The 12,002-nt window shown below is 45.7% G+C and overlaps 2 protein-coding genes across 2 annotated transcripts; both read left to right on the top strand.

Annotated features, from left to right (window-relative positions):
• The first annotated feature begins 731 nt into the window (after window positions 1-731).
• LOC122668505 (disease resistance protein RPS5-like) lies at window positions 732-2,957 on the top strand. The gene has a single exon (XM_043865061.1). The coding sequence runs from the start codon at window positions 732-734 to the stop codon at window positions 2,955-2,957; it is 2,226 nt and encodes a 741-aa protein (XP_043720996.1).
• Window positions 2,958-5,373: 2,416 nt separating this feature from the next.
• On the top strand, window positions 5,374-6,265 carry LOC122668504. Its single transcript, XM_043865060.1, has 2 exons — window positions 5,374-5,744; window positions 5,869-6,265. Exons 1-2 carry the CDS (start codon window positions 5,374-5,376, stop codon window positions 6,263-6,265), a joined length of 768 nt encoding a protein of 255 aa, XP_043720995.1.
• Window positions 6,266-12,002: the final 5,737 nt, after the last annotated feature.

Genomic DNA, 12,002 nt, shown 5'->3' with positions numbered 1-12,002 from the left:
GTCATTTGCCTGAGTTTGGGCGATCCAAATCCATATTGGCCAATCCGATCCAGTCGATACCGAGATCACGAACCATGCCTGATATCATTTTTAACAAGAGGAGAGGGTTCTCTGAGCAAGCAGTGTAGAGTAGTGTATCAATGAGGTGAGACAATACTATCGTACATGAGAGGACAATGAAGTCATTTCATGTTAAGACTTGAGAGAAGAAAAATAGATATAATTGGGAAGTAGTTTCTGTACGGGAGTGTGGCCTACGCTAGCACTCTCATGTGTCTATCTCTCTCCTCCTTAAAACAAGGGGGTAGAGGTGTCTTTTCACATGGGGAGGAGAGAGATAAACTCATGGGAACACTCCCGGACAGAGAACTTTTTCCTCATACAATTATACAAAGAGCGTGTTAGTGTACCCTCCTCTGCAGCTCAAAAACCTTTGATAAAGATTCTACCCCCAAAAAAAAATCTAAGATAAAAGATAAAAGGGCGAATAATCGAATTCCTCAAAATTGAAGAATTGCTATACCCTTCAAAATGTATTGCGAAGCTTAAGTTCTTCTTGCCCCTGCAAAATCTCGCTCTCTCTCTCTCTCTGTTTGGGCGTGTGAGTTATGGAGTTTGTAAGTCCAATACTAGGATGGATGCCCAAATATATAATCGATCCCTTGAGAGCTAGGTTTTGGATCTTGGGAAAACATAAGGAGATCGTTGAAGAATTAGAAAAGACAACAGAGATGCTGGATGCGAGGAGAACGGACGAACAAAGAAAACTAGAAGAAGCAAAGAAGCAGGAAGGGGTTGAAGCATCAGCACAGGCAAATCTTTGGTTGAGTCGAGTCAACAAAGCCGTATCCGACTCCAACAGTCTACGAACCGAGTACGAGGAGCAAAGAAGAGGACATTGTTCAACCTGGTTCTGCTGGTCACGTTTTCAGCTGAGCAAACGAATGTTCAAGCTCAAGCAAGATGTTGATATGTTGTACGAAGAGGAACCAAAATCTGGTTGGACTGTGGCTCCTAATACCTCGCAGAAAGGGAGGAAGCTGGACACCGTTTCTATCAAGGACCAAACAACAACAGATGAACTGATGGATGAGATCATCGAAGCGGTGCTCGACGATAGGTATGTTGTTGTTGGGTTGCACGGTATGGGTGGTGTTGGCAAAACAACACTCCTCCGACACATCAATAACCACTTCATAAATACCGAGCACTTCGAATCTGTAATTTTCACCACTCTGTCAGCCACACCAAATTTTGTAGAAATACGAAAACAAATTGCCAAAGGCTTGGGGTGGGATCTAGACAAATTCAAAGATGATGAGGTTTTGAAAGAAAAATTGTCTCGTCTTTTCGAAAGAAGGAAATATATGTTGATATTAGACGACATGTGGGAGCCTATTATTGATCTTCATGAAATCTGCAATATTCCTTCACCAAAGAAGGATAACGGCTGCAAAATATTAATGGCATCTCGATCAGTATCAGTGGTTACGAGGTTTGCAACTCGCTTTGCGGCAAAACATTCTCTTGAATTAATTCTAGTGGAAAAACTGACACCAGATGAAGCTTGGACTCTTTTTGTACAAAAAGTTGGTGAGGATATTACATCCAATCCAACAATAGAACCCCTAGCTAAAGAGGTTCTTAGAAAGTGTGATGGACTGCCGCTGGCCATTGTTGTTATCGGTGGTACAATGTCAACACAGGAAACAGAGGGACAATGGAAAGATGCTGTACGCGAATTGGAACAACATTCAACTTCAAATGTTGACGGCATAGAAGAAGAGGTATTTTCAAAACTCATTTTTAGTTTTGAACAATTGGAACCAATTCAACAATCCCTCTTCTTGTATTGTTGTCTATTTCCTGAGGATTGGAGGTTTGGCCAAGAAGAATTTTTGGATTTTGCCATTGGTGAAGAAACACTGTGGGTTGAAATGCATAAACTTGAAGATGTGAGAAATAAAATTGATGTTTTGGTTGGAAAGCTTCGGAATTCATCCATGCTTGAGTACGATGATGATGATGACGATGAAACAATGAAAATGCATGATGTAATGCGTGAAATGGCTCTGTGGATCGCATCTCTTACTACTACATCGAATAAGTACGAGTGGTCCCATAAGTATATTGCAATGGCAGATGCTAGAATAACTGAGGCACCTGAGGCCTCAAAATGGTGCAAAGCAACTAAGATTTCATTGATGGAGAATGAGGGGATAGAATCTCTTCCTGAATTGCGAGATCAATGTCCACTACTCCACACATTGCTACTTGAAGGATGTAAAGGTATGAAAGACATCCCCCAAGTGCACTTCTTGGAGCACTTGTCTGCACTTCGGGTATTAGATTTGAGCGAGACTGGGATAGAAAAATTGCCGAACCTAAAAGAATTACCGCCTGAAATTGGATCGATGGTTCAGCTCATATCGTTAGACTTGTCAGATTGCGAGAGCTTAAGGAAACTACCGGTGGAGATTGAAAAGTTGAACAATTTAAGGCGTCTGGACATCTCTGATTCAGAAAAGCTTAAGAGGATACCAGATGGGGTATTGGATAAGCTAGAGGAGCTAGACACTGTTGGAAGCGGGTTGAAATGGAATGAAAATGGCATAATGGAATTGTCCCAATTGACTCGCTTGACTTCTATTAACATTGAATTAATGGAAGTGAATGTGTCATCACAATTGTTGAAGCCATTAGCTAAGCGCATATGTAGTTTACACTTGTGGAATTGTGATATCGATCCTTTAGCTTTGCCGGAACTTGTAGAAGACTTTCCAAAACTTGATATATTCGTGGTGTTGGAGTCATATGAGGGTTTGACGACGACACATGTTCCAACTCATTATGGTTATGGATCGCTAACTATTCGAGATTGTCCAGATCTCAAGACACTACTAGTGATCGGAGAGGAGGAGGAAGAAGAGGTGGAAGCCGGTGATGAAAGGAAATAATAATAATAATAAGGGGATTGGTTTTGAAAGGTTATATGAGTTGGAAGTTGATGGATTAGATGAATTGGAGACAATATGCAATGGGGTGGTTCCCCAACAGCCAACTGGATGCTTTTCTAATCTGCAAAATATAAAAATAATGGATTGCTCCAATCTGAAGCTACTTTTCAATATTGGTGTAACACGGCTGCTAAACAAGTTGAAATATTTAATTGTATATAGATGCCCTCAATTGGTGAACCTTATTGAAGTATCAGATGATGATGAGGAGGAAGACTTGGAAATGGAATCCATCATTAATTCATTATTTCCAAGTTTGGAGGGAATTTGGTTATGTGAGCTACCGGAATTGACAGCCATATGCAGCAGCAGCAGCAGCAACAACCATCATCTGGATTTGGATTTGGATTTGGATTTGATGATGAATTGGGCATCTCTGTCTACAGCGCATGTTTATCGTTGTCCTAAGTTGAGGAGACCTCTGTTTGGAGCCCAAAGTGCAGCAGATATATTGTTACATGATGAAATGGAAGACAGCCAAATGACAAAAGACTATCTTGACCAAAAGAGAGAGGTAATTACCTAAGTCATTAATTATTTTAAAAAGTCTTTAAAATATTTTTTTATAAAAAAGTGTCCTTTCTTGGTTAATCAGTTTATGAAGGATGGTTTTTCAAAACCCAGAATAATTAATGAATCATGGCTCTCCTCCACTAGGTTACTGCGTTTCCTTCAAAGTCTCTCACTCTCTCTCTAATTATTATTATTATTATTTTTTAATGTTATATGAAAACCCCAGCCTTCTACGTTATAATTGTAGAGTTCAATGTTTGCAGGACGAAGAGCGTAGAAAGAGACTAGAGGAGGAGGAAAATGATGACAATGAAGAAGAACAAGAAGAAGAGGATGAGGAAAAAGATGACAATTAATGTAATGAAGAACAAGAAGAAAAACTTCATCTTTAGTGCTAGGACTAGGTATGACAGAAAGGTAAAAAAATTTGATCTATGAAACTCACTGAACTATCTATCCCTTGGAGGGAAAAGAAACCCCTATGACTCCATTACTTTTATTTTAGTTATTTATTAATCAGCACTATATATATATCTTTCTTTGCAGTTTCTGATCCCAATAGGCTCTTTTTCTTGTATGAGATGCAATTGGACTTCAGTAACACACTCATTGGAGAAGGATTATCATTTAAGAACCCCCCGAATGCAACGCAACACAAGTTTCTGGTTATGGAAAATCATTTGTTACGGAGATGTAAATTCAAATTCTTTTCTAGAATATGACTATACTTGGGTAAATTAGATTTGGTGACAATATATGGCTTGCTTTTTAATTATGTGGAATTTGGAATCTAAATGTACGGATTTCTATTGGGGATTTATTGGCTGTATTATTTCTCCTCTCCTACTCTCTCTCCATATATGTGGCATCCCCTATGTTATACCACATAATGGCCCACTAATGGGAAGCAGACACGTGGACAATAACTTGTGCTGCATGACTCCCAACGCGATGTACCACACTCCAAGTGGGACTCTGATCGCTGATGCTATCGCATTAGGAACGACCCCTAAACGTGGGGAGCATGGAACCCAACTAAGGGGTCAGGTGAGAGGCATACAGAAATAGAAGTCTTCATCATCTCGGTAAGCGTAAACCCTATATAAAGACAACGAGGGACCACGAAGTGGTACATTCACTTTTCTAACTCTGACTCTTCCAGTACCCTTCTCTTATTATTCTGCCGGACTGACTTTAGCATCGAAGAGTCCCCCCTCGGAGTCCACTTCGGGCCTCTTCTGTGTCCACTTCTCTTTGCAGATCTCCACGTCAGGCAGCGGCATTCCGGCGGCAACAGATTAGCGCCGTCTGTGGGAAATGGAAGAGTAGAGTCCACAATGGTGAATACTAGAAACACCCATCGAACGACATCAAACCAGAAGGCTGCGAACAAGAGTAACCCTAGTCGTGCCAACACACCCCCTCCTGAAGATCAACACCTAGCGCAGCCGAACGCGAACCGCAGCGGGAGGGCCCCCAGGGGCGGAATCCGAAGGACGTAGCAACAACAGAGTCAAACGAGATGGGATCTGCCCCACCAGATCCCCAAGCGCCGATAACCCAAGGTCAGTTCATGACTCTGCAGCAACAGTTTGAGAGGCTGATTCAAGCTCTTGAACAGAACTCGAGGGCCCTTATTCACACTGCCTCTCATGGGAACACTCCACCTCCCCCTCCTCTGCGGACTCGCAATTAGGAGAACCAGAAGAGCAGTTCTGGCTCTACTCACGCAAGTGGGAAATAGCCCAAGGATGCCCTCGAAAAAGCCCCCGCAGAGAACAATCTTAACAAGCAATTAAAGGTCCTCCGGGAGCAGATCCAGAGGATGGCTGAAAGATAGCCGATGCCCGAAAAACCTATCTTCTCAGGGAAGACAGCACTCTTGGACGAAGTCATAGCAGTCCCCTTCCCTAAAGAATTTAAGATGTCGGCGTTCGAGTACTATGACGGCACCACCGATCCCGCTCAGCACTTGGAAGGCTTTAACTCAATAATGGCATTTTGTGGGGCCTTTGATGCAATCATGTGTCGCGCCTTTCCTCCAACAGTGAGGAAAGCCACCAGGACTTGTTTCACTCACCTAGAGCCGGGCTCTATTCACGAACTTAAGCAGCTCAGCATGGCCTTCGCCTCTGCTTTCATGAGCAGTCGGAGTTATAGAAAAACACCGGTGAGCCTTACTACTGTGAAGCAGAAAATTGGCGAAACATTGAGGTCCTACCTAACTTGGTTCAACCAGGTCAAGTTGGAAGTAGAGGACCTTGATCCCATGGTAGAGTACGTACACTGCTCTACTGGCTGGGATCTGTGACAAGGACCTCAACTGGGAACTTTGCAGGAGTAATCCCAGTAATCTGATGGAACTCCAGGCTAGATGTGAGGAGTACATGACGACGGTCGAGACCCTAGACGCAAAGATGGATGCTCAGGATGGTAGGACAGAGAAAAAGAGAACCGAGAGAGATGAAAGGCGAGACTGTGAAGACGACAGGAAGAAGCGGCGATGCAGGAGCAGAACCCCTCTAAAGCATTTTGAACGGTACACACCGCTCAATCGATCCTGCTCAAAAATCCTGATGCAGATCCAAAGAGAGAGGTACATCAAATGGCAGGCAAAAATAGGCAACAACCCAAACAAGAAGAACGGTGACAAGTTCTGCCGCTTCCATAATGGGACCGGTCACCACACCGATGAATGCAAGTACCTCAAAGGAGAGATCGAGAGCCTGATCTAGAGGGCCTACCTAGGGCGTTACATCCATGACCGACGAGACCGTGACCACCCTAATTACCGTAAAAGGAATCAGGGAATGAATAGCATGGTTGTCGAGAAGAGAGTGACCAGGGCAGAAGACGTGGTACAAATCAGAGGCGCCCCGCATCGGTCGAACGCCCTAGGCAGAACGACCAGGAAAATTGGAATGCTTCAAAAGGAGTTATTTCCACCATATATGGAGGCCCAGCAGTGGTAGAAAGTTTGAAGTCATCCAGGCGAGTGAAAGCCTACGCTCGAAGGGTCAACTTAATTGAAATTCTGAGCAAGAAGGCAAAGACCGGCCAGGTCATCTCGTTCTTTGACGATGACCTAGTTGGAATCCAGTCTCCACACGATGATGCCCTGGTAGTAACAATGCGGGTGGTAAACTTTGATGTGAAAAGGATCCTCATTGATAATGGGAGTTCGGCCAACATTCTTTTCACAGAAGCCTGCGATCGGATGAAGGGCAGAGAGAGGTTGAAGAGGGTCGTCTACCCCCTACAAGGTTTCACAGGGGCAACCGTGAATGTAGAAGGTTCGATTGACTTGCTACTCATGGCAGGAGTTGGAGACCAACAAACCACCGTGATTGTCACCTTCCTGGTGGTCGACGTGCCTTCCGTATATAATGCCATTCTCGGATAAGTAGGGCTCAACGCACTGAGAGCAATGGTGTCTATGCCCCACCTCAAGATGTAGTTCCTCACCAGCGAGGGAGTGGGTGAATGTAAAGGAGACCAGCAAGTGTCGTGGAACTGCTACGCGATCGTACTGCGAGGGAAGGGGAAAGCAAGAGAAGCACTCCCCATCGAAGACCTAAGAGATGAAAATACCCAAAGCCAACCAGCTGAGGATCTAGCCCTTATTGACATTACAGAGGGAGATGACAGCAGACAAGTCAAAATTGGGTCACACATCCAAGGCACCCAACGTGATGAGATGATTGATTTCCTGCGATCAAACTCAGACATCTTTGCCTGGTCCACCGCAGATAGGCCTGGGATCCCCGGGAGTGTGATCAAACACAAGCTAAGTGTCGATCTAATTAGAAAGCTAATGAGGAAAAAGGGAAGGAACTTCGCCCCCCGAGCGACAATTGAAGATCAAGGAGGAGGTCGATAAATTGCTGGAAGCCAAGTTCATCAAGGAAATCGTCTACCCCGAGTGGCTTGCCAATGTAGTCATGGTGCCCAAGGCAAACGGGAAGTGGAGAATATGTATTGACTACACCGACCTTAATAAAGCCTGTCCAAACCTACTGCCGAGGACAGACCAGTTGATAGACGCCACTACGGGTCATGAGCTGCTGTCATTCATGGATGCCTATTCGGGGTACAACCAGATAAAGATGTATGAGCAAGACATCCCAAAAATGGTATTCTGTACCAGCGATAACCAATACTGCTACAGGGTTATGCCATTCGAGTTGAAGAACGTAGGTGCGACCTACCAGCGACTGGTGAACAACATCTTTAAAGATTAGATCGGGCGGAACATGGAGGTATACGTCGACGACATGCTGGTGAAGAGCATAGAGCAAGAGAAGCACATAAGCGACCTCGAGGAAGCCTTTCAGGTCCTGAGAAAATATAGCATGAAATTGAACCCCACAAAATGTGTCTTTGGAGTCACCTCAGGCAAGTTCCTAGGTTCATGGTGTCGAAACGGGGGATTGAAGCAAATCCTTCCAAGATCGAGGCAATCCAAGGAATGACTTCCCCTCGGATAATCAAAGAGGTGCAAAAGCTGACAGGACGCATAGCCGTGCTGGGCTGATTCATGTCCAAGTCGGCTGATAAGCCTACCATTCTTCAAGACCTTGAAGCATGCCAAGCAGTTCGAGTGGACGGACGAGTGTGAGGAGGCCTTCCAACAACTCAAGGAATACCTATCGTCGCCACCAATGTTGGTGAAGCCCGAAATGGGGGAAGAACTACAAATATATCTGGCGGTCTCCCCAGTAGCAGTAAGCGCAGTTCTCATCCGAGAGGAGAAGAAAACCCAAAGACTAGTGTACTATGTTAGTCGTGTATTGCTGGATGCAGAAACCAAGAACCAGGTACCAAAAGATAGAGAAAATTGCATATGCACTTGTCGTGGCTGCTCAGAAGCTCTGCACATACTTTCAGGCACACACTATCGTGGTGCTCACCGAGCAGCCCTTAAAGAAGATCCTATAAAAACCTGAACTCTTCGGGAGACTAGTGAACTGGGCCGTTGAGCTGGGTGAGTTTGACGTCCACTACAAACTAAGGACCGCCATCAAAGCCCAAGCATTGGCAGACTTCTTGGTCGAAAGCACTCTACCAGAGAAAGATGGAGAGGAGGAGGAACTAATAGCGGCTTGGACCCTCTTCGTCGACGGGGCATCAAATTCTTTAGGAAGCGGAACAGGGCTAATTTTGACCAGCCCAGAAGAGTTCAAGGTAGAATACGCCCTGCGATTTGCCTTTTCAGAATCCAACGAGGCGGAGTACGAGGCACTGCTCGCGGGAATGAGACTGGCTAAGTCGCTAATGGTCAGGAGGTTAGTTACCTACAACGACTCCCAGCTCGTTGTAAGGCAGGTGAATGGGAAATATGAGGCCAATGAGCCTAGAATGGAGGAATATTTGAAAATGGCAAAAAAATGAATGGAAGACTTTGAAGAATTCCAGATCCTCCAAATCTCCAGGGAAGAAAATGGAAGCACCGATGCTCTATCCAAACTGGCAACATCCGACTTCGCTCACTTAGGTCGAATGGTGTACATCAAATTACTTCCACATCCAAGCATTGAAGAAGTACCAGAAGTTCTGCCAATTCCAGAAGAACCGTGCTGGATGGATCCAATCATCAGCTATCTACAAGGGGGCACCCTACCAGAGAGTAGAGAAGAAGCAAAGAGGGTCAGGGTTTGAGTAGTCTGTTACACGTTGATAGATGGAACCTTATACAAGAGGGGCCACACCCTACCCTACCTCAGGTGCCTGAGGCCATCCGAAGCTGAATATGCCTTGAGAGAAGTACACGAGGGGATCTACGGGCAGCGTCTGGGGGACAGAACCCTGGCACCGAAGATTATAAGGCATGGTTACCATTGGCCACACCTACTATAGAGCGTAATGGAGTTCGTCAGAAAATGCGCAAAATGCCAAATGTATGCGCCAATGTCACACCAGCCTGCAACTCAACTTAGGTCGATCACGTGCCCGGTACACTTCACAATCTGGGGAATGATCCTCCGCCCCTTTCCTGTAGCATCCCGACAGAGAAAATTTGTGATAGTCACCATCGACTACTTCACAAAATGGGTGGAGGCCGAACCCCTGGCCACCATCACTGAAAAAAATGCGAAGAAGTTCTTTCGTGAATCGATAATATACCGATTTGGCATACCCCAGGCGTTGGTCACGGACAATGGTAAGCAGTTTGACAACGATGAGTTCAATAATTTCTATAGCACTTACGAAATCGAACATAGAAATACCTCGGTTGAGTACCTGCAAGCAAACGGCCAAACCGAAGTGACCAACAGGATCATCCTGGATGGAATAAAAAAGAAATTAGACAATGCCAAAGGGCTTTGGGCAGAAGAACTACTCAGCATTCTATGGGCCTACAAGACAACCGTCAGGGCCGCAATGGGAGAGACCCTGTTCAGGCTGACATATGACACAAAAATAGTGATACCCGTAGAAATCGGGCTCCCATCGCCCCGAATAACCAACTACGCTAAGGAGGTAAACAACGAGGATCTGCGAGCGAACCTGGATACCATTGAAGAAGTACGTGAAAGATCCTAACTCAAGATGCAAGCATACCAATAGAGGGTTTCCAAGTACTACTACTCTCGCATCAAAGAGAAGGTGTTTCAGCCTGGAGACCTTGTACTTAGAAAGGCAGAGGTTTTAGATCCAAGGCACCAAGGAAAGCTAGCACCAAACTAGGAAGGACCCTATAGAGTTAACAAAGTCGTCAGGCCTGGCACCTACCACTTGGAAACTCTAGGGGAAAGGAAATACCCCGCTCCTAGAACTCGGAGAACCTCGGGAAGTACTACTAGTAGCGTCATCCATGCTCCTTATGTTTTTGCTTTTTTCCCTTTCAAGTATTTGATTCATAACTCTGCTCACACAATTGTATGCCCATATTGTTTTCATCAGAAGTGAAGTAAAATTTTTTGGATGAGATGTGCTCCAATCAACTAAAGAAGTAATACGCCGTGTAGGTTACCTCGGCCATGCCCTCAAACGGGCAAAATATGCTAAGCAGGTTACCTCGGACATGCCCTCGAACGGGAAGAATATGCCGCGGAGGTTAACTCGACCATGCCCTCAAACGGGCAGAATACGTCGCGTAGGTTACCTCGGCCATATCCTCGAACGGCCAGAATACGTTGCGCAGGTTACCTCGGCCATGCCCTCAAATGGGCAGAATACGTCGAGTAGGTTACCTCGGCCATGCCCTCGAATGGGTAGAATATGCCAAGTAGGTTACATCGTCCATGACCTTGAATGGGAAGAATACGCCGAGCAGGTTACCTCGTCCATGCCCTCGAACGGGTAGAATACGTCGAGTAGGTTACCTCGACCATGCCCTCGAACGGGCAGAATTGGCCAGCAGGCTACCTCGGTTACACCCAAAGCAAGATATACCATAGGCCCAATATGCCTCGCCATCCCAAGGCATACCACACACACCAAAGACGGATATCAACAAGCGAAAATAAAACAAGTCCATTACCAATAACACAAGGGGCGCTTGGTCCTAGAGAAAGCATAATGGGCGCTCGGCCCTACAGAAAGTCAATAGCCACATAAAGATTTTTGGCACAAGGCCCTACAAGAAGAACAAAAAATAAGAACGACAAAAAAAACTGCCTCAAAACAAGAAGTGGTTCACATCCCTTGGCCGGGAGTAGGAGGAAGGGCATGACCCTCAGGGTTATCGGCTGTGGGATCTCCAGCGGCTGGTAGGTCTTCATCCTCGACCTCATCCTGATCATTGTCCGGCACACGAAACATCGGACACTCGTCATAGTTAATATTAGGGTAGGATGCAAGAGTCCACTCCCGTACGAATGTGCCTCCTTGCAAGAAGGTTTCGGCCCCTTCCTCCGCGACCAGCTGGGAAAACGCTCAGAATTCTTGAAATCTTCAACCGCTGCTCGCGCTGCAGCTTCTTGGTCTTCCACTGCCTTTCCAGAAAGCTCCCTCAACTGCCTCTCGAAGTCTTTCTATCGCTTCCTCATCTCTTTTTCCAAGGACCCATTCTTCTTCCCCTGCTCATCCCGTTCCTTAGCAAGGGTAAGTTTCTCCTCAGTCGAACGGTCATACAAAATGATCATCTCCTTAAGGCGGGAGGTCACATCCGTGGTGTGCAACAAAGCTTGCAGCAAAGCAGTCACAGTAGCGAAGTTAGGAAAAGTGACAAAAAAGTGCAAACAGAACCGAAGAGGAGAGAACTCACCCCGGCCATTGCAGAATATGCCCAGGTAGTGGCAGTATCGTTTGTATTGCCCTTCAAAACTTTGACGTCCCTTGGAAGATGACTCCCAAGAATGATCTCCCGGGCCACCCTAGGATCTCCTAAGGTGGTGTCATCATTTTTCACAACCCAACCCAGGGTGAAGATCACCTCGTTACTCATGGATTGAGGTGCCTCAGCCCACGACAGCTGTGTCGTGCCACCACTCGAAGTTGAACAGTGAACAGGAAGTGAGAGGACCGTTG

This window comes from Telopea speciosissima, chromosome 7 (genome assembly GCF_018873765.1).
Source record: "Telopea speciosissima isolate NSW1024214 ecotype Mountain lineage chromosome 7, Tspe_v1, whole genome shotgun sequence".
Lineage (NCBI taxonomy): Eukaryota > Viridiplantae > Streptophyta > Magnoliopsida > Proteales > Proteaceae > Telopea > Telopea speciosissima.
This window is presented reverse-complemented; position numbering and strand designations above follow the sequence as displayed.

Excerpts from the sequence above, each read along its gene's own strand:
- LOC122668505 (XM_043865061.1), top strand. The coding sequence starts at position 732 with ATGCTGGATGCGAGGAGAACGGACGAACAAAGAAAACTAGAAGAAGCA.
- LOC122668504 (XM_043865060.1), top strand. The coding sequence starts at position 5,374 with ATGCCCGAAAAACCTATCTTCTCAGGGAAGACAGCACTCTTGGACGAA. Across the intron at positions 5,745-5,868 it reads AAAATTGGCGAAACATTGAG|GAGTAATCCCAGTAATCTGA; the intron begins GTCCTACCTAAC and ends GGAACTTTGCAG.